At 45.1% G+C, this 22,130-nt stretch overlaps 7 protein-coding genes across 7 annotated transcripts; 3 read left to right on the top strand and 4 right to left on the bottom strand.

Moving 5' to 3' along the window:
- Positions 1 to 1,471: 1,471 nt before the first annotated feature.
- On the top strand, positions 1,472 to 2,615 carry BHQ10_008880 (uncharacterized protein; the record flags this gene model as incomplete). Its single annotated transcript, XM_040881734.1, has 2 exons — positions 1,472 to 1,525; positions 1,599 to 2,615. The coding sequence occupies 2 exons, from the start codon at positions 1,472 to 1,474 to the stop codon at positions 2,613 to 2,615; spliced, it is 1,071 nt and encodes a 356-aa protein (XP_040737382.1).
- Positions 2,616 to 3,220: 605 nt separating this feature from the next.
- On the top strand, positions 3,221 to 4,363 carry BHQ10_008879 (uncharacterized protein; the record flags this gene model as incomplete). The annotated part of the gene is made up of 2 exons (XM_040881732.1): positions 3,221 to 3,367; positions 3,428 to 4,363. The coding sequence occupies 2 exons, from the start codon at positions 3,221 to 3,223 to the stop codon at positions 4,361 to 4,363; spliced, it is 1,083 nt and encodes a 360-aa protein (XP_040737381.1).
- A 5,084-nt stretch (positions 4,364 to 9,447) lies between these two features.
- Positions 9,448 to 10,611, bottom strand: BHQ10_008878 (uncharacterized protein; the record flags this gene model as incomplete). Its single annotated transcript, XM_040881731.1, has 3 exons — positions 9,448 to 10,039; positions 10,104 to 10,367; positions 10,430 to 10,611. 3 exons carry the CDS (start codon positions 10,609 to 10,611, stop codon positions 9,448 to 9,450), a joined length of 1,038 nt encoding a protein of 345 aa, XP_040737380.1.
- Positions 10,612 to 13,018: 2,407 nt separating this feature from the next.
- Positions 13,019 to 13,850, bottom strand: BHQ10_008877 (uncharacterized protein; the record flags this gene model as incomplete). Its single annotated transcript, XM_040881730.1, has 4 exons — positions 13,019 to 13,204; positions 13,262 to 13,523; positions 13,579 to 13,681; positions 13,739 to 13,850. 4 exons carry the CDS (start codon positions 13,848 to 13,850, stop codon positions 13,019 to 13,021), a joined length of 663 nt encoding a protein of 220 aa, XP_040737379.1.
- A 1,964-nt stretch (positions 13,851 to 15,814) lies between these two features.
- Positions 15,815 to 16,372, top strand: BHQ10_008876 (uncharacterized protein; the record flags this gene model as incomplete). Its single annotated transcript, XM_040881729.1, has 3 exons — positions 15,815 to 15,892; positions 15,950 to 16,271; positions 16,344 to 16,372. 3 exons carry the CDS (start codon positions 15,815 to 15,817, stop codon positions 16,370 to 16,372), a joined length of 429 nt encoding a protein of 142 aa, XP_040737378.1.
- A 430-nt stretch (positions 16,373 to 16,802) lies between these two features.
- On the bottom strand, positions 16,803 to 18,872 carry BHQ10_008875 (uncharacterized protein; the record flags this gene model as incomplete). The annotated part of the gene is made up of 1 exon (XM_040881728.1): positions 16,803 to 18,872. The coding sequence occupies one exon, from the start codon at positions 18,870 to 18,872 to the stop codon at positions 16,803 to 16,805; it is 2,070 nt and encodes a 689-aa protein (XP_040737377.1).
- Positions 18,873 to 19,668: 796 nt separating this feature from the next.
- BHQ10_008874 (uncharacterized protein) lies at positions 19,669 to 21,354 on the bottom strand (the record flags this gene model as incomplete). The annotated part of the gene is made up of 1 exon (XM_040881727.1): positions 19,669 to 21,354. The coding sequence occupies one exon, from the start codon at positions 21,352 to 21,354 to the stop codon at positions 19,669 to 19,671; it is 1,686 nt and encodes a 561-aa protein (XP_040737376.1).
- Between the last annotated feature and the right edge of the window lie 776 nt (positions 21,355 to 22,130).

Genomic DNA, 22,130 nt, shown 5'->3' with positions numbered 1-22,130 from the left:
ACTTGGGCTGTATTCAAACAGTGGCTCTGGAGACTCTCTGATTTTTCACTGTATGCCCACTCGAAGGAAGCCTGGCCCTCTTCGGAAGTTCGTAGAAGCACCATGCACCAGGATAGCAGCACGAGCTCATCTCTCATACCTGTCAGACATGACTCTCTTTTTGTCGCAAGACCATCTACCTTGAAGAACCTGGATGATTTTTGATCGGTTTGTGTTGTCAATTCAACGACTGGATCCTGAGCTTGCTTTGAACTCTTTCCATTCGGCAACGCAATGGACTCGATGTCCTGTATGGACCCCATTCTGGTGATAATGCTGAATTTTCGTTTTGTCAGTGAGGTTTACTCTTTTCAGGTCTATGAGGCATGACGAAATGACTTGAAGCAGCGATAAAGATCATGCAACTTGAAATTCAGAGTATACGTCGAGATTCAATTACGTAGCTAGAACAAAGTCTAGTCCTAAAGCTTCCGGCAGCTACAGCCAAGGCCCAGTATAAACAGCATCAATTCACCCACTCGGTGCAATAGTCTCATCACAGATGCTTTTTGCGAGATCGGCCTGGCGTCGGGCAGTAGTGGGACCAACTCGGACGACGATCCAAATGTCACACGTGTGGCATCCGGTCATTTTCGACGCCCATCGCTGGCGAGAAAATTTCCCGAACAGATGCATTATGCAATGCAAATGTCTGTAACAAACACAGGTCATGCGGATAAAACACGAGGATCGTGAAGCGGGGGCGAATAAAAGTCGGACGTCACATCAACTCGCTTACAGTTGATCTTGAGTAAAGTTATCTGATCCGAATGGAAAACTTTTATCTGATCCGTGATTTTTAGTGTGGTGGATCCGTATTCGTTCGGACGTATTGGTTTACAGTACGATTACCGTTCTCCTTGAGGTGGGCCAACAAACCCATAAAATCCTCGTCATTGAGTCCAATCTTACAACTCAATCATTGATGAAAAAACGTCGATGAGACAATTTTGGTGAGTTATTGCCGTTGATTGATCAATTCATGATATGAATCTGAGAACATAAAAGCATGGTTGAGGGCGGATACCGTTACGCGGTCTTACAGATGTGGAGATTACACTGTATTTCATTACGCGTAAGCATACTTGACAGTATTGTACGGTACCTGTATCCGCTTAGTTACATCTTATATAGCATGAGACAATATGGGTCTGTTCATTAGACCAGAGTGGGTGCTTGCTTAGTACGGCAAGCACTTTGAGCACGAAATCAAAGATTAGTGTAGACTTAGACATGGAGGGGTATTCCTGCTCCCAACCTTCACGTGTTGTAGCCGATTTCGGAAATTTGCTCGGATATCGGATTACCATTTGGCAAGACGGTGAGAGAAACAGCGCAAAACAGTCCAATTGAGAACTATCTACGTTCAAAAATATTTCTAAAGTCTTCTCAAAGCTATCACTGACTCCATTAGATCTATATACTCTATATCATGTACTCCAAATTCTGGCCCAAAGGCGGACTGCCAGGCATTCTCCATCATTACGTATGTTCCCTTTGTCTATCTCCCACTGGTTATTTTGAGCATTTAACTAACTTTCATGATTGCGAGCTCGTAGACAGAAACACTCGTCACATTCGAATACACCTCTAGCGCTGTGCAACAACCTCATAGTATTCTCTTCGTCGGAGGTCTAGGTGACGGTCTTGCTACAACATCATACACTTCCGATCTCGTTCGCGCGTTACAACCAACACAATGGTCGCTATTCACACTAAACCTCACGTCATCCTACCAATCCTGGGGTCTCGGGCATCTCGATAGAGATACTGATGAGATAGCTCAATGTTTGCAATATATCAATGAATACAAAACCCACAAATTCGGGCACGATAGTGGCAAAATCGTCCTCATGGGACACTCCACGGGAAGCCAATGCGTGATGCATTATCTTTACCGCCCGAACCCACACACAACAACACCAGTTTTCGATTCTGGCCTTGAGCATGTCAAGCGCCAAATCCTCGACGGCGCCATCATGCAAGCACCAGTATCCGACCGCGAGGCAATTCTCTGGGTCCTCACGGAAGGCATCGGAGGCAAAACGCCTAGGGAAATACGAGAAATGTACGGAGAACTAGAGAAGATAGCGAAAGAAGCGGATCGGCGGAATAAAGAAACGCAGACTCCGTTTGATACAATGCTACCTCTATCATTGACGTCTCAAATTTACCCGGCAAATACCCCGCTTAGTGCGCGAAGGTTTCTGAGTCTTGTCAGTCCCGAGAGTCCGCAATCGCCGCGAGAAGACGATTTATTCAGTTCGGATATTGGCGAAGAACAGCTTGCAAAGACTTTTGGAATGATCAAGCATCAGGGTCTATTGAAAGACAAGCTGTTGGTGCTATATTCTGGAGCAGATCAATCGGTTCCGGATTGGGTTGATAAGGAGAAGTTGTTGTCGAAGTGGAGGGATGCCGCTGATCATAACGGAAGGTTTCAAGTTTGGGACCGGGAACATAGTGGAATTATTCCGGGTGCTTCTCATGCGTTGAGTAACGATGATCAAGCTGAGCCACGGAAAGATCTGGTCCGGAGGGTGATGGGATATTTGCAAAGACTAGAGAAGTCATAATCAGCCAGCTAAGGTTCATGGAATTGAGACATGATTGCAAGTCCGGAGATAGGTAGAACTCTTCCGCAAAGCGACTTTCAATGACAGGACATTATTGTCTTTCTATTGTTATTTGAAACTGCATATTGCGTACCTAGCTGTGATAGTTGGGTTTACTCCTTACCCAAATAGGTAGTAAATCTCTCATTGGTGACCCGCACTCCAGAATTAGGGCTAGCTTCAAAAATGGCGCTTTACCAAAACAAGTAGTCAATCTCTGATTGGCTATCTCGAGGTATGCGAGAAGATCCTGTTGGAAATCGGCTTCTTGACACCCAATATCATCATCAAGATGTGTATATGTACCGGAATTTGTGATTATATCCGGTATGTCCATGATGAAGCTCCCAGACAAAGATTGAGCAGCCAAGGCAAGCCTCATTTCGAAGGAGATGGGAGAGATCTCGGGCCTGGCGACCATAGACATAAATAGCTCGACTTTCCACAGCAGAACGGCATTTCTTTCCGTCATCGATACTCTCAAAATTAGAAAGTACTATTTTATTAAAACACTCACCTTTCGACTTCTTCATCAGTCTCAAGAAACAGCTTTACATGCCAACAAGATGACTGCTACAACTTACCCCGAATTCAACGATCAGACCGAAGGCTTAGAGGTTGCACAAGCCTTTGCTGAGAATATCCGCGGTAAGACAATAGTCATCACAGGTGTGAATCGTAACGGTATCGGATATGCCGCTGCCGAGTCCTTCGTAAGTACTTTTGTCGAACGGGACTTTATCTGTCTAATGACAGTATCTGACGATAAAAAGGCGTCCCAAGGTCCTGCTCATCTCATCATCACGGGTCGAACAGTATCCAAACTTCAAGAGAGCATCGACGCTATGAAGGCCAAATACCCCAAGGTCGACTACCGCGCCCTTCACATCGATCTTTCCAGTCAGCAAGCTGTACGCACCGCGGCTGCCGAGCTTTTGTCTTGGTCCGACATTCCAACCATCGATATCCTCGTAAATAGCGCTGGCATTGCCCTCTTACCAGAACGCACTCTTAGTGTCGATGGTCACGAGATCATTTTCGCTACCAACCACATCGGACACTTCCTGTTCGCCAATTTGATCATGCCGAAGCTCATCAAAGCCGCCGAAAACTCTCCCAAGGGACGTACCAGAATCATCAACGTCAGCTCTGGCTCTCCAACAGTGACAAGACAACTGCGTTGGAGTGATATGAACTTCGAAAAATTGAACAAAGACCTACCAGAAGAGGAACAACCAAACTATGACTTGCAGAAGGGGTGGGGAATCCAAGATCCTGAGAACAAGTCATATACACCCTTGGAAGCTTACAACATGAGCAAAGTAGCAAATGTTCTGTTCGGCGTCGGTGCTACTAACAGATTATACGAAAAGTACGGGATCTTGAGTCTGGCGTTACATCCAGGTGTTATCAGAACTGAGCTTGGCAGAAGCGCTCAACCTGAAATTCTTACTGCGGTAGATAAGTTGCGGGAAAAGGGTTATTATTCCTACAGAAGCCTGGGTGCAGGGGCATCGACAACTATGGTTGCGGCCTTGGATCCGAAATTGGGACCGGGAGAGACCAAGAATGGAAAAGAGAATTGGGGTGCATTCTTGTCTGATTGTCAGATCTCTGGTGATGCTCTGCCATTGACGGTTTCGAGCAGTGAAGCTGACAAGTTGTGGAAGTATTCTGAGGAAGTTGTCAAGCAGAAATTTGACTGGTAATGGATCCACATATTTGCTGGCATCTGATTATGGATATGAGTAAACCCTAGAAGTAGTGATTGTGGTTTTCAGAACCCTTGTCAGTACGTAGTCTACGATATAAATCCTCTACTTCCTCACTAATCAAGTCAATTCAGTTAGTATGACGTTTTCTAGGCAATCGAAATGGTATGGTATGTGTTCGGAGAAATATTACAAGAGTCTACACAAGTATATTATGGCATGCATGAACTCGAAAGATTTCCATCATTTCAATAAACTTGACAGCTTTTACCAACCGACTCCCAAAGCGCGATACCCGGCTCATTGTGCAAATTTTTGATCCATGGAAAGGAGCTAATCACGGAGTATATCTCCGCCCAGCTATGAATACACATTGATAGTGTCATCCTTTTTATCTTCCAGTGGAGCCACGAATCATCAGGCCCATCGGTAATCCATATACCGCCCATGAACAATATCCACAGCACCAGATCATCATCAAGCATAGTCAGATCGCGATAAAGAATACTCCGTAGCCGTAAAAATACCGCATCGCATTTCAATACCCTCTGAGAATGGTCGAACTGCATAAATAATGTGATCATAAACATAGTTAATCCTATATAATAAACGTCCTCCAAATCAGATAGAGATGAAGGCTCGTGCAGAGGTTGAAACCGATATAGGCGGTAGCAGATAGAATGCACTACTTCTGCGAAGGTAAGATAGTTCAATCTGGTCTTGGGTGGGATCTTGTTGAAAAGCATGGAAACATTTGTCACGTCAAGCAGGATTTCATGGAGATATGGGTTCAAATTATGGTGGCGGATAGCTGATTCTGCCACAAATCGGTTGAAAGAGTACCCTTCGGCTTCTAGCATCGCTCGAGCGTAGGACATACGATCTCGAAAGAAAGACATAGGTCGACCATACTGCCAGGCGTACAAATTGTCCATCCTGACACGGATGTTAACGCAAAATGCCAAAGGATATGGATAAGTTACTCACTCACTTGCAAATCTTCAGCAACAATGTCGGACTTTGCTCCAACTGCTCAAGTCCGCCCCGGGCCTCAACCAACCTCCTCAATCCTTCATAGTGAATGTGCGCTTCGGGCACCACTTTTCTCAGCTGCTCCTGGACTATCATCATGACTATAACTCCTAGCGTAGAATCAGATAGAGCATCTTTGCCCGCTAGTCTCTCAGCAACTAGAGTCAATGTTCGTTGCCGATGATAGAGGGCTTTTGGTGAGCTGTCACCCCCTCCGTTTAAATAGCTATTGCACGCTTCTGCGACGGCAATAATTACATGATATGCTGTGTATATTTGATGAGCTTCAAATTTTCAACCTGGCTCGAGAAAAATTACCAGCCTCGTCCGAAAGGACAAATCGCAGCCACCAATATTTCGCGTCGTCGGGTGAGATCCCCAGTCGACAAGGGTAGAATCTATTGACCACATGGGAGAAAACTTTATAGTCACCGATTAGCTGGAGACTTTCAAAACATTATGACCCAGTTATATTTGCTTACATTGATTGAAAACATTTATCGTGTAAGAGGTCGTTTGCACAGGATACGACAAAGTGAGGAACGGGTTACCAAGACTGCGATGGGTCATGATGGGGCAAGCAAGACTTTGATCCTTGCTACAATACTCTGCCTCGATGATTTGAGACTCGCATTGCTGATAATCCTTCTGCTTCTGATAATAAGGAGTCGGGCGGATAAGGTCCAGCCTTGAGCGCCGGTGGACTTTCTTGCCCACATTCTTGCCATTCATCACATGGCGCCTTATTTGTTGCCTTGCAGCCTTACCGGTTTCAACGCCGTCGACGAAGAGAAATTCCTGGCCCATTTTCATGTAACCCTAGGTTAATATTACATCTTGTGTCGTATATTCGACCGAAAGCGACGTTGTCTAAATACTGTGAAGGTTGGCAAGTTGACGTTCTAGAGATCGGAGATAAGACGGCGCTGTCGGGTTTAAGCGATTTACTCTAGGGTTACGTTTACATATCAGGGTTATGGGACATAGATGTGATTGAAGATAGGATTCAAGCTGTGAATCAATATGATGCACAGTAGTGAAGTATCAACCCGATGGAAAACCTTTCACTAGAAGCATTAGCCAGGATTCCTGCCCTATCCCTGAATCTCCGACAAACTCGTCACTAGTCGCCAGCAAGGTATATTTCACTTCGCGCCCATTTCCTATCATGGACCAAAGGCATCCGTGGGAGCCATCTCACCGGCCAAACGAGCTAAAGGGAGGTCGCTCAACAACTGGTCTTGTGCTACCAAACATCCCTGAATTTGGCATTGGGACAGTCGATGCAAAAACAGAAGTATTTGGCCAAGGCGGGGCCGATGCTGAATTTAGATGCTTCAACATAGCCAAGCTCAAAGACGGTACTTCCTCAATTAGTTCCTGAAATGCATCGCTCTCCTTCATTTCGTTCAGATAAAATGAAACATAGTGTCCCAACCAGTCCAGAAGTGTATCCGTTCGAATAATTTTTTTAAAGCCTATTTTCAACGCTGATATCACCTCTAGTTTGGTCCTCTCATCTGCAGGTTTGCCTTTTGTCTTGAGGTAACTCGTGATATGAACGTATGCCGTTGCTCCGAGCCCTAATATTCCATAGACATGGGCGAAAATGTACATCTGCATATGGCAGTTCAATGGCCCCTCGCTAGCTGCGACGCCTTCTTCTACATTCGCTGGGCTGACATTTATGACCGCTTCAGAGTAATCACGGCGGTACGCCCATTCAATGAAGCGCACAACTGTGTTCTCAGACGTATCATGGAATCGGTAGCTGTTTTCTGCGCCTTCCTTGAAATTTTCCAGTCTGGAGAAAAGACCTATGCTCTTCGACTCAAGTAAAGCCTTGTGAATCTTGAATGTTCGTTGAGAATGCTCTGTGGCAAGCGCTATCACATCTGAGGTCAAGAACCTTTCACTAATATCAGAATCTAAAAACTTGATTCCAGCCATGGAACATACTCAGCATATGGCATCTCAGACTTGATAGACTTAAAACTAGATCCGAACAACAAAGAAGGAGAACTCATTGTGTGATCGAGAAGCTAATAAGCTGGAGATAAAACGTTTTTTGAATCTCAAAGAGCTTTGTTGCGCAAACAAAAATAACGAAGGCGATTTCGAAACGAAGACGGGAAAGTCAGTCCAACTCAGTCGCACTATTGATTGGTCATCCTAGAGTGGCAGTCAAATGACCCTTTTTATTGGTACTCTGTAAGTATTAGCTTGCAAAATATTGGACCTCGCGTGCAAATTTCGCAATCTCTTGGACACTTCCGGAAATACAAAATTTGTAAGCCAATTGCCCTAATCCTGGTAAGTACCAGGTCCTGTATAAGTCTTCGTGAATTGTGATTGGTCTAACACCATTGCATACGGTGGCTGTTTTACCAACATAGGAATTGCTGATGTGGTTTGCTGCAATTGGGTATCCCGGAGGTGCAATTCTTCCCGTATTTGACGCTATTTACGAATCTAAAAAGATAAATTTCGTTTCCCCGAGACATGAAAAAGGCGCAGGACATATGACCGAGGGGTATGCTAGAGCATCAGGCAAACCTGGAGTCGTGCTAGTAGCCTCCGGATACGATTTCTCAAATTTTATTACACTCGTCGCCGACGCTTTCGCACATGGAACTTCCCTCGTGGTATTTTGTGGACAGATCGCTGCAAGTAATATTGGGCTGGATTTGTTCCAGGGGGCTGATACCCTGGGCATGTCGCTGTCCTGCACGAAGTGGTGCGTGCAAGTGAAAATGACCGAGAAAATACCTAAGCGTATTCCGGAGGCCTTGGAAATTGCTACCAGTGGGAGACCTAGTCCCGTTGATGTTAGTTTGCCTGCAGAAGTGATGGCTGGAAATGCGTTCATCGAACTGAAAGCAACGGCGAAGACAACCAGCAAAGCTGAGGCGATCGGCAACATGACTAGCGTAGCAACGCGCATAATCAATTACATGCATTATGAGGATAGCTTGCGCCGTGTGGCTGAGCTTACTTACCAATCTCGGTGATTAATTTTGTATTCTGGACAGGGAATATTGGGCCACCCAAATGAGCCTAACATCCTGAAACTCTATCAGAAAATGCAATTATCCCAGTTACAAATAGTCTCCAGGGCCTTGACGCATATGATGAGACTGATTCAAAGACCATTCATATGCTCAGACTACACGGTCCAGGGTATGTCAGAATGGTCATGCAAAACGCCGATCTGATCATCGCTCTCGGAGAAAGGTCATTACCACGGTTGCGCAACATTCTCGATGGAAACATCCGCGGACAATCATTACATCCGGTGGTCTCGGGACAATGGGAGACGTCTTTCAGCAGCTATCGGCACAAAACTCCCGTGTACGGATGCATTGGTGATTGATATTGACGGCGATGCATCATTCAATATGACTTTCAATGAGTTATCAACGCATCTCAGTGCAATATTGGTGTCTAGGTGATTTTCCTGTATAATAAAGAGCAGGGAATGACTAAATAGCTACAACATGTCTATTACGACCAACGAGATACGCAATGCTATCATACAAATGCAGAATACACGGACATGGCGGAAGCGATGAGTATTCAAGCTCGAAGATGTCATTCGCTAGAACAGATGGAAGAGTGTCTACAGTGGTTGATACACTCGGACGCACCTGCACTCCTTGACTTAAGATTGAAAGTGGCTTGCCAGTCTTGCCTATGGTCCCCTCGGGGAAAGGTCTAGATGAGTTTATATTCTATGAAAATGATAAGTAATGGTGTTCAGCCGAGGTGATGAGTATCCCAAATCTATTGGGTATATTTTTAGGGTTGGCCAAAACTCAATTTTAGAAAGTGTTCGATTAAAAACTATAATGATCTTTTAAGATTCGAGGCACTGCGGTACATTATAACTATCACCTCCTTGAAATTCCAGGTATGCAGTTACTTTTCACGAAATTCCAGTGGCTGTCTAGATAAACTCTTGTTGAGCAACCAAGATTTATATTCTATCAATGTGACTGGCTTCGCAAAATTACACAAATCGGACTACAATATTTTCGTACAGAGAACGATTACTCTTCTCTAGTTTCACCAAGATGACCTTCGCCAGCCCAATCCGGAAGCCTTCCACCTGCAACCCCTGTATCCTTTATCAACTTTCTAATTTCGGCCTCTTCTTCATCTGTCAGTTCCACTTTAAGAGAGCCCCAATTCTCCTCAAGATAGCGAATCCTCTTCGTCCCCGGAATCGGGATTATATGATCGCCCTGTTTGAGAAGCCAGGCAATTGCCAATTGACCTAGCGTGCAATTCTTTCTGTCGGCAATGTCTTTGAGTTTGCCAATGAGCTTCGCATTGGCTTCAAGGTTTTCTTCCGCAAACATCGGGAACCCCATCCCAGTACGTTGATCGCCTTCGGCTGAAACAGCGTCCTTCTTGTTATAGGCACCGGTAAGGATTCCACGACCCAATGGCGAATAAGCAACAACTGTGACACCTAATTCGCGGGCCGTTGCAAGCAGATTCGTGCCCTTTTCTCCTTCTATATCTGTCACGAAGGCCGAGTATTCGACCTGTACGGCGTCGATATGTGCAACTTTGCAAGCGCGACGCAGTGTTGTTGAGGTCACTTCCGAGAGACCCAAGTATTTGATTTTGCCCTCACTGGTAAATAAACCCTGTCAGCTCGTGGTTTCGTGTTTAAGCTATGATAGTGGATATTGCGTACGCTTTAAGTTCAGCCATAGCTCGAACTGTCTCTTCAATGGGCGTATTCGGATTGACACGATGCGCGTAGTAAAGGTCAATATAATCAGTGCCCAGTAGCTTCAAACTCTCTGCACAAGCCTTCTTGCAATAAGCAGCAGAACTATCGACCTCAAATTTGGGTGACCCTTTCAAAAAGGCGAATTTGGTTGCCAGGAATATCTTGTCCCGCTTTCCAGTTCTCTTGAACCATTTTCCAAGCAGTTCTTCACCGTCGCCATACATGCTGAGCATTTATTAGTCAACCATACCAAATACTGTTGACATAACAGGGGTTCAATTGCTCACTCAGAGGTGTCCCAGTTGGTAGCTCCTATTTCCACTGCTCGATCGAGCACCGCAAATCGTTCTTCATCACTTGGAGTGTTTCCGTAGAATGTCCAGGACATACCCATGAGACCAAGGCCCAACGCTGGGATTTGAGGTCCATTCTTGCCGAGTCGGCGGAGAGGTACGTTAAGTTCAGACATATTGATTTTTTTTATAGACAGTACACTTGAGCTTCCGGATTTTGCCAGTACCCTTAGGTATGATATGAGAAGGATATCAACGAAGGCTACGCTCTCATGTATTTATACCCCCTCGCTGCCATCATGCTTACATTGTTCTATAATTTCTGCCTGTCTTCATCTCCGGATATTGTCGGTGATAATCATCCTTAATGGCGAATGATGTAAAGAAATCTCGAAAAGCACCTAGAGTGGTATGGAAATACTTCTCAATGTGGCAAGGTTTACATGGTGTTGAGTCAGCGCCGCTGACCAAGTGGTTACTGTAGGGCCGGCATGGTTTAGGTGCACGGTGATTATTAGGGCTGTATTTGTAATGCCTGTCGGAGCACCCCCGACAGCCATGAATTCGAATAGAGGATGTCGTCTAAGCGTAAGTTAGGGCTATATATCCATCCAGGCCAGCAACATTATCTCTGTCATTTAGGTAGTTATCAGCGGTCGCAATACGCTACACCTCAGTCTCCCAACGTGGATGTCACGACGATGGAAAGATTGAATGTTCAAATATGTTATGATTCTTTAATTTTTGCATGATTGAATCTTGTAAGTAATCAGCGGCGGTTTCATCCCAATGGCCATTAGACCTCACTCGACGGTGTTAACTAACGCCTTAAGTCCGGTTCATCCGGCCTACTTTCCGATTCGAATTTTTGATTCTGAAATCACTAAGCATTCAAGCCACTTTGACATCATATCTGGTACCGGATGTAGATTCTGAGGTGTAGAAAATACACAACTGCACCCAAAAATTATAGAACATGAAACTGTGGCTGCGGAGTGCGTCCGACGCTAAATGATTGGAAAAATTTGACATGCGGGGGGCTTGGATGGACATAGCTGGGCTTTGCGCCCGGACACTAGAGTACCTGCTTGCTATCATCGAAAAACGAAGTCGATATTTGTGTCATTCTTGTATCTTGCTGTCTATCAAAAGTGAGAGGAACCAGATCAAGCATCTACAGGGGGGCTTTATCTGACTATAGATGGTGCACATGATGATGAATCCAACTTTTTTTGACTGAATCAGGTCAAGGTCAAGCCCTTTTCCCGACTCTATATACATAACCAGTCATCAATCATTTATTATCTGTGACCTCCAAATGCTGCACAGCCACCTTCACATCAGCGCCCACCTCAAAGACATTGATACCGTACTCTTAAACTTCCTCGCCGGCACACCCTGCGCAAACAACGAATCTAACTCCGCAAACGAGCGACACTTTGGTTCTGGTAGACGGAAACAACTCCAAATCAACGACGCAAATGATAATCCCGCGAATAACAGGCCTGATTTTGCGCTCCATTTTCATGCTGTTGGGTTCAGCATGTACGATATGATCAGATTTGTGACGATGCTGAGTTATAATCGCTGGTTAATCAACTTCCATGCTTTCAGACAATACTCCGTAATTTTAAGCCCCAGTATGTTTCAAGGGTGAAGTTCGGTTTATCTAGACCGATACCTGCTTTAATACCCAACTGATGCGGCGCAGCATATCAGTGCAGCATATCAGTACAGCGCTTTCGACATGTATAACGGCACCTTATAATCATCATCTGAATCTTCAATATCTGGGAAGGGGTGGGAGGCTGAGATGGGCTTCCATCTTCCTGTATGGCCGGCAGCACTATGGTATCTTTAGCGCCGTCTTACTGCAATATTGTGTAGATTTAGATCTTCGAGAAAGCATTTTAATTTATATAACAGTTGAACTTTGGATAATGCGTATCTTGGTGCCCTATTATCGTGATATGTTCCTTTCTGTTCAGTGGAAATTAGTCAGAAGAGGGCAACAGAAACCTGTCTCTTTTGCTATTATTATAGAGATCACAAGTCAGGAATGTGTATCTGCTTGACTTGGCTGACAAAAGGGGATATCTTACCCAGTACCGTTGAGTCTGGTATTGCTCTCAGGTGCTAATGGTTAAGGCACTAGATGCGTAACATGTTTGTTCACGCACTTGAATCGTTACACTTGGTGCCGCCTAAAATCTCCCAGAGAAGTCATACCACAATAATGAATGTTGATTTCGAACGAGAGGAAAAGGCCTTTCTCTCACTCTCGATTTATATGCAAATGAGCAAAGGTTTAGTTTGATATGAGATATGGAAAACATCACGCCAGAAAGATAAAGAGAAGGAAAGAAAAGAAAATCAGTTGACTAGGCGATAAAATGAATGATTTACAAATAGAAATAAGAGAGAGCTGGGGCAGTGGTATAATTCCCTTTCAAGAATCATCATACTGATCTCCCCGTATTTGTCTAAATTTCAACGATGAACAGAGAAGGAAAATCATCGATGTATCATCTGTTGTGTTTCGTTGTCAATGAACGCTGAGATAGCTAGACAGAAGGTCAAAGTTCATTCCGGAATAGTGCGGGGAAAAGATGAATATGTGACAGTGTCACCAAATCCAGCAACGGGTTGGTTGTAAGACCAGCCTGCGAATTGGTCCTGCATGGGCTGGGATAGGGCTTTATCCTTGACCAAGGAGTCTTCGAGTCTTCTCCGTTTCTTGTCGAAATTGCTCGTATCCAGCACGTCGATCTTATGTAAATCGATCAGCAAGCTATACCTAGATGAATAAAAGATATATATCTATACCATGCTTGGTTTAAATGCAGGCTCATACTCTTTCTGCAGAAGTCTGCACCAGTCGATATTCGAGAAGAAATAGTGTGCCTTGATTTCATCAGCCCCATTAGCGCCTAGACGGCTTTGAGGATCTCGGTCAAGAAGGCGGGTTAAAAGGTCACGAGCTGCTGTAGGGACGATTTCATGGCTTGGAAATTCTAGTGGCTCTTGGATAATTTTCTCACACATGTCGTTCGCCTCTTTATCGTAGAATGGTGGTAAACCAGTCAACCTATCTCCAGTTAGTGATTGTAGCTTATAGTCTAATAATGTATATACATACGTACATTTCGTAGAGTAGAATCCCAAGTGTCCAAAAGTCCACACTCTTTGTATATTCATGGCCCAACAGCAATTCTGGAGCAAGGTATTCCGGTGTCCTGTAAAATTCTTTATAAAGTGTTAGTTACTTTCAACATATTGTATCCCAAGATAAATGCTCCCTACTAGTCCTATCTTCGTCCTTTATGTCAATCTTGCAAAGGCCGAAATCACATAATGCAATATGACCAGTTAAATCCAAAAGAATATTCTCTGGCCTTAGATCACAGTAAATCATCTTGAACCTGTGTAAATATTCAAGAGCACATAGTAACTCTGCGGTATAGAAACGTGCTCGGTTTATGTCGAAACGCTGCTCTTTTTGTAGATAATAAAACAATTCACCCCCATTTATAAATGCGAGAACAAGATATAGCTTCTCAGAAGACTGGAATGAAAACTTCAATGGTACGATGAATGGGTTGTTGATTTGGGCCAACACTGATTGCCCCATGAGAGTTTGTGCGATTTCAGATCTGGATGATATATGTGCCTTACGGAGTGTTTTTAGCGCATAGACACGTCTGGTATCTTTCTTTCTATCAAGATTATTATTATGTGAATGCAATCGAGTAGACATCAATAGAACTTACATCACTTGCACAATCCTTCCAAATGATCTCTAGAAAAGATGTAATTAGACACCTATTTTTAAATAAGTGTTTCTGGGTGTATTCACTCTACTAGTAACTGTTTAACATATAGTCAGCATCCTTGTTTAATAGAGAAAGAAGACTACTCACTTTGTAGGAACTCAAAGTCTTCTAATTTTATGTTATGAGCCCTATTCTCCATAAAAGAGAGCTCAATTTTGATTGAGCCAGTCCCAAATTGCATATCTTGCCATTCAGCTCCTGATTGGATAATATTCTTTTCTTCTTCAGCCACTGCTCTTTGATTTTCCTTTTTTCTTAGTCTAGGGTCTTCTATAATGGTCGTGAGTTCTTGCAAACAAGGTTGCATCTTTATAGCTCCGAGGAATATATCTTCATTATATTCTACTCCTGGCTGGGCAGCTGGGTTACGGAGATAGATTTGTATACTCAATTCAGCTTGTCGCGAGACATCAAATTTAAAGGCAGTTTTGTCGCCTGCCCACAAGGGATTTTCAGGAGTACCAGACACAGCATCGATGAAAACCTGGTTTTTATCAAAATCCAAAAGGGCATATGGTAGATACTTGTTCAAGTAGCGAACGTGAATCGTAGGTGCAGCATCAATGTCACTACTGATAGACTGAGGTCGAGACACTGCGGTCTGAGCGGAGTGTGAGGCAGCGGGACTTGGCTGGACAGTATCGTTCGTATTCTGATAATAAGAGGTGAATATTTGTTGATAATAGGGGGGTATCGAAAATCCCTTTCCTTCGTGAAGAGTCACAGTCAATATACCGGGTTTTACTAGAGCGACTGGAGGTGAGACTAAAGCCTCGGGGTTGGCTAAGAATCACAGATGAGCTCTTGTAAGAACCACATCATCAAAAGGTCTATACCAATTTTATCGGAGCATTGTGATATTATGCTCTTCGTGAGATCCCACGACGTGGCGTCTGGCATGACTGAATTCAATTGTAGGACACACGAATGCGTCAAGAAAGAGGACAATGCCAATGTCGAAACCTTGGAGGCTTCCCTATGAGAGAGTCCAGAGTGATAGGAGAGTTTTTAGATCATGGTAACGCGAAGTATGAGTTTGTGGACTTGGTGTGGCTGCTTAAATGATGGATGCCTGACGGCTGCCTTGGAGCCTTACACGTGATCTCTTTTGCTTGTCAACACACGCTGCGCGATCACGCACTGGACCGTGCGCCTGTGTGGGGTGCTCGGCCTGAGTGAGATAATGGAATACGTCGGACCGTACGTTTACGAGTGGTCGATTATGGCAGTCAGGACTCACTCGCAGCTTCCATCGCTGGCTCCAGTTTATCAATCGCTTTTTCGCTGATATTTGCTTTCTTGACACGAGAAGGAGACTACGTTATTCATAGAGCTTGTCTACAGAATTGACAAACAGACAGACAACGCCATTTCCAACAGTGACCCCGCGAGCTGTGGGTAGTCAAACCATATTCGTCATCCATCAGCGCTGTTGGAACGTACATTATCGGCACGCGATCACTAATTCAAGCTTCTCGGAGAATACAGACTAAAACAACACATACTGTCTTTGTTTTATTCACTGCGAACGCACTCGACGAACATAATGCAGTCCATCCCAGATGCGCGCCATCAGACCTTTGAGGAGATCTACGGTCCACCGGAGAATTTCCTCGAGATCGAGGTTTGTCCTCTCTTTCTACTACTTGATCAATGTCCCTTTCTAAAGTTATGAAAAAAGGTCCGCAACCCCCAAACCCACGGCACATCCCGCTCAATGTATACATCCTACGAAATAGTCTGCCGAACCAACATTCCCGCCTTCAAACTCAAGCAATCCGTCGTTCGACGCCGATACTCTGACTTTGAATACTTCCGCGACATTCTCGAGCGCGAATCTTCACGGGTCACAATTCCGCCATTGCCTGGAAAAGTGTTTACGAATCGGTTTAGTGATGAGGTGATTGAGCATAGGAGGGAAGGATTGCAGCGGTTCTTGCAGATCGTGGCGGGTCATCCGTTGCTGCAGACGGGGAGCAAAGTTCTGGCTAGTTTTATACAAGGTGAGTTTCCGGTCTATCTGTTGGATGAAGGATCGTTTGTCGGGGAGGGTTGCTAATTATGATTGGTGCTAGATCCGAATTGGGATCGAAATGCTTGGTAAATGAGTGGTTTGATCAAGTCTGAAACGATACTCTGCTATGTCTGTACACGTCGACCATTTCTAGCAGGCCAATGGGATGGATTTTACCTGTGCAATGGTGTTTCTCATCTTTCCTACTCTCTTTCATTTGCAGTTGGTGGTGCGTTTCCCTGCGTCAATGTTTTTTAAATACCTGTTCTATTCTTCATGAGTCGATTTTGCATTTATAGTTTTTCGTCTGTCTTGTGATTAGCGTATGTTTACGATCTAGGAATTGAATCATGTTGATAGTGGCGAGTAACAGAAACATCAATATTTAGTCCAGGTTCCAAGTCAAAATCAGTCTAATAGTTCACTATAATCCAGTCAAAAGAAAACATGCCGACTAAATTCGCCAGTGAACAATTTCCCGAAAAAATGCATGTATTTTGCGATAATGATATGAATTACATCAGTTCATATCGTTCCAATTAAACGGTGGAAGCGTATTATCTTCCCATGAACTTGTAGCTGCATTGGCAGCGGAGGACACAGACGTAAAACTTGTATTGTGATTACCCGTACCTGAGCCCGAAGAAAATGAATAAGTCGATGATTTTGTACTTTGTCCTCCTCCCGCTGTACTTGAAGACTCGGGCCCCATGCCTGACTGGGCCAATGGCGGCAGAAGTGAGGTGATAGACGTCAGACTGGTCGACTCGCCCAAATGTGGATTGCGTTTCTTGTCTGCTGAATTGGCACTACCTAATGGCGGCGGTGACACCAACGGCGGTGGTAATGATATCGACTGTGGAACGTCCTTTAATCTCTGTGATGATGGGGTCGCAGTCTTTTCCTGCCTGTTATTTGCGAGAGTTTGCGTAGATTCGTTGCTATTCTCACGTTGCAGCGAGCCTATACTCCCACCACTGACACTTCCACCCTCACGGTACGCATTAGGAAACTTGGTTCTAAACCGATCTCTTAGATCGGTTGCACGCCGATGTGACAGATTCAAATGTTTGTCTTGCTGGATTAGTGTCCATTGAAAGCCGTGAACTGCGTAACCTTTGAGGAGAGCTTCATCTTCAGCGGGCGTAAATGGCCTACGCGAACGGCGTTTTGATTTGATCGTGAAGTAGGGCTCCGAAATTCCTAGCGACGAGAGGGTGGACTTGGATTTAGTGGACTGTGTAGGTGTTGATTTGACCGACAAAAAAGGTTGGGGAGATTCGAGTGCAGGTACTGGTGCGGGTGTCGGGGGAGGTGGTTGTTTAGATCGCGAGGATGGTGTCAGTGATTGATCGCCTAGCTTGGTTGAAGCAGGCTCAATCACCTCCGCAGAAGCCGACGTGTTGCTTTCCTTGGGTCTAGGATCAGGTAATAAGATTTTACCACCAGCCCCTGACGTCAGGGACTCCGCATTCATCAATGCATTCGCAAGAGTGTCTTGAACTTGCTTTGTTGCTTCGTTTGGGTCAGCTGCTCCGTAAGCCCATGGGCAACAGACTCTAAAGCGGTCCTTTAGATTAGCAGCACTGCGCTTGTTGAATTTCAATTCCGGCTGTTGCAGGATAGCCGTCCAATTCCCGATGCCGCATTTTACCACGCCTTTGAGTAGATCAGTAGTCTCTTGTTCTGTCCACCGCCTAAGATTCTTGCGCGAGCGGCCCCGAGTCTTGGGCGACAGTGGCTCATTTGCGTCAACTAGCTTGTCTACCGTATTCTCATTGTTGTCAGCAGGAAATTGACTCGCACTTTGACTATGATCATTCGCTGGTGATTGGTCAAGCTTGGGCTCTTCGGCATAATCGACATTCGATCGTTCCAGGCTATTCGGGTCTAGGATTTCCTCTAATCGCAGCTCTCGTTTATCCACTTGTTTCTCGGTGTGTCTATCAGGTACTACCAATTCAGAATCTATCATAGGTCTTGTCAAGATCGGCGGTAATGATCCCGGTTCAATGGGTGGAAATAATGCAGCATTCGGAGGCGGCTCATTCAATCCATTCAAGATGGCAAACGGGCCGAATGGTCGTGGCTTCTTTTCATTCTGTGTCTGCGGAACGGGAAGTTGGAGATGCTCGCTAGAGAAGTGATCATTAAGTAGATCTATACGGCGACGCTTTGATGCATTGTTATCCTCAAATAAATATGGTAGCTTCTCCACGGTTTGAAGGTTGATAAAATCTGGTAATATAGTCTTCGGAGGTGGCGGGATGTTTGGATTGAGATGGCTGTCGCCTAGATCGGCATCCGACGTGCGAGCAGCATTCACAAACTCTTCTAAAGTAGGAAGCCTCTCCGGAAGCTGAGGACCAGTCGTTATGGTTGACAAACCCCCCTTCGGGGCCGTTGTTGCTGCTGCATGCGCTGTTATCTCCGGATTTTGAGGAAAGGGCGTGTTCCACAGTCGGCGCGATACAGGCTGCCGCAACGGAGCGATCCGTAGCCCCGGCAGATGGGAATGCACATCGCGAATCTGAGGTAAAGATGTTTCATCGGAAGGGGATGAGGGCGGAAGATCCCCGGGTTTCCGCATTTCTGGTTGTGTTAGGATTCCAGACCGCGGCAATCGGTTTTGCGGAGTAACAGGTTGGACATTGGGATTGACGTGGGCGAAGAGGGAAAGCAAGTATGCAGTCCTCTGAGAGCAGAATTTGAGTCACACGTAGAGTGATGGAAGTAGCGATGATGATTGCCTTCCATCTGAATATGAAAAGAGTTGCTATAGACGGGGTACAGGTTGTGTTCGTCGGAGAAAGAGTTGGAGGAGGTTGACTCTGGCTCGTGAGTCAGCAAGAGATGGCTGCCTGAGGCCCTCAGGCACATTTCTATTGGGCGGGACAGGCACGGGCCGCTAGAGAGAGCCTCAAAACATTGCTTCATGTTTTCGTTCGTCGCTTTATCGTGACGATTTGTCGTCTTCTATCTTTGTAGAAGGAACATTAAATTGACAATAACAAAACTCCGGTCTTCCTGATCCCCTATATATGTAGATAGGCCGTAAGAGCTGGGTAAAATCATCACAATGCATGCGCCGGAGATACCGGCTTTAACGCTTAGCCCTAGCCCTAGTCTTGCATCTAGTGAGAATAATTCAGGACCTAGTTGAATGTTTTGCTCAACTACCTAAATCTGTACATAGAGTGATAAATTTTCCAGTTGAGGCTCCCTAAGAGCATGGTGGCTTACTTCCTTGGTCAGTATTTCGCCTTTCTAATCGGCCATTTTTTGTGTTAAGTTTTTAGCTTTGGAAGTGGTTGATACAAATTCATTCTAGTGAGTGCCGTCGATAGGCATAATTCTTGAATAGATGTAGTCTTTCTACACGACATTTAAGTTTCTGTCACCTCCACATGAACAGTAATCCCTTTCTCGTTATCGGCATGAGCGTCCCCATTTCCAAAGACATCGACTTCCGTTGACTCAAATTTCCTCGCGCTTACACGGTTCTGAAACAGCAGATCCAACTCAGCAAAAGTCCTTCCAGATGGCTCAGGAACCCGAAAGAACACATAAATGATACATAGCCCACAGCTTGCTGCCCAAAAAAATCCCGCGAAGTTGCGCCAGTTCCATGCCGTCGGATTTAGCATATATGGAGTCAAAACACTACATGCAATATTAACAGTGATGAAAAGGGATCGGCCGAGGACAACGGTCTTAATTTGTAATCTGCGTGTGGGTAATTCCGCAACAAGCGAGTAGCAAACGGTACCAACAGTGAGTTGATAGCACAATGCCCACCCCAGCATGAAAGAACCTGTTGCTAGGGATGCCTCACGTTTGTGATCTGCAGGCACCAGCCCTAGAAACCCCATTATCAGTAACATGCAGAATAGCCCACAGAGACCAAATAAATAAAGGGATCGACGACCAATGCCTCGGGACATAAGAAACCAAGCGCCTAGAACACCGGCCATATTAATGCTATATTGGCCGAGGGCAAAATTGTAGGAATTGTCAGCACTMAAGCCAGCCTGTTCGAGGAAGTACGTCGAGTAGTTTGAGAAGGAGTTCCCACTTAGGTTTTGGATCGCCCATACCATGCAAACGATTTCGGTGCGACGCAGATCGGTGCCTTTGAAACAATCGAGATACGTAGCGCCGTTGTTGATGGAATTTTCGAGTGAGTTTGTATGAACCATCATGGCGACGGTCTCATCAGCATCAAAGCCTGTACGTTCTCGCTGATCCTGCCGAGTCAGTCGAAGTAAGGCTTTCTTTGCGTCTTCAAGCCGCCCTTTACGAACGAGCCACCAAGGCGAGTCCGGTGCGAACGCTATGGCAACCAGCAATGGCACAGGCCACATCCACTGTAACGCGTAAGGAATTCTATAAGCCCACTCATCATGACGGTGAAGCATCCCTCGAATCACCCCGAGAGCGACAGTGTGACCAAGTCCCCAGCAGAAGTTCACGTAGGTAGTCAAATAACCACGCAGCGCAACTGGACAAACTTCCGCTGCGTAGCTAACCGTAAGAGTCTGGAATACGCCCCATGGAATACCACAGAGGATTTCAGCGACAAGAAGTACCTTGACATTCGGTGCTGTGAAAAATATTGCGATAAATCCGATAAGCACCGTTAGAAATATCATCACTGTTTTTCTATATCCGATACGCTCCGAGATTAGTCCGTTCAGCAACAGCCCGAAGATTTCGCCAACATTGACTCCGTTGCTTAATGCCGCCTGCCAAGGGGCAGACACCTGGTACGTCCCATTTGGTAGTCGTCGGCCGTACTTTTCATTGAACTGCGGGAAGGCATAGAAGTTTGAGAGGAGGCTCACGTCGTACGCTTCCATCACGATGCAGGTTGAGATGACAATGCTCCACGCAATAGCCTTTGGATACAGCCTCACACAGTCCCAGACACTCATGTTGTGTTCATTCTCGGTGGCTTTCTTTGCATTGCTGAGTAATACGGCGTCTCTTTTTAAGACTGCGATGTCGTCGACTATTCCGGCTTGGGCCGGGATCACCCCGATATCCTTCTCAGGCTCTGCGACAGTTTTCATGGTTTTATTTCGTATGAGAGAAGAAAAATGGTGTCCTAACTGAAGACCAGTGCACTGATTTGTACCTAGATACCTAGATAAAATGCGAAGAATGGTCTAAATATATGTATCTAGATCTTACCCCGGACTAAGAATTCCCCTCCTCCACATTTTATCCCCGGATTCTCTGCAATCGGCAATCGCTCGCGTGAGCACTGGAAGCACTTTGTGAACTTTGTAGATTTTAGCCTCAAGCATGTAGGTAGCTCGGAAACTAGATTCCGGAATACGATGTCGGGGTTCTACCAACATCTTCCAAGGTTGTCGGCAAATGTAGACTCGGTTAAGTGCGGGATATATCGACTTATGGTAGTTACCCCAACCATTCGTCCAAGATTAAAGCGTGACGTGATGTTGGAAGCGTACTTCCATAGGGTTTTCCCCAGGAATCATAACTCGTTTTGTAATGTAGACACTGCATTGATATTAAGAATCACTTGGACTCGGATTCTGTAGCTCAGATGCTCAGATACTTAGCTGTGGTCTTACTACTCTCGCTTTTCAATTACAAGTCAACTATCATCGATGGACAAAGCAATTCTATTGGATATGCCCAGCGTATTTTCAAACAATCTCTAGTCTCGAAAACTGATACTTTAGATTGAAGTTCCTTAGGCCCTCGGTCTAGATACTATCTACTTAATCAATGGACTGTACATATAACATATCCAACACGAACACTCCATCTACAAGGTATAATTCGAGAGATGATTGACGGTCATACTTCAAACTTCCAA

Source organism: Talaromyces amestolkiae (genome assembly GCF_001896365.1).
Source record: "Talaromyces amestolkiae strain CIB chromosome Unknown scaffold21.1, whole genome shotgun sequence".
NCBI lineage: Eukaryota > Fungi > Ascomycota > Eurotiomycetes > Eurotiales > Trichocomaceae > Talaromyces > Talaromyces amestolkiae.
Note: the sequence above shows the minus strand (reverse complement) of the source record. Positions and strands in the feature narration are given on the sequence as shown.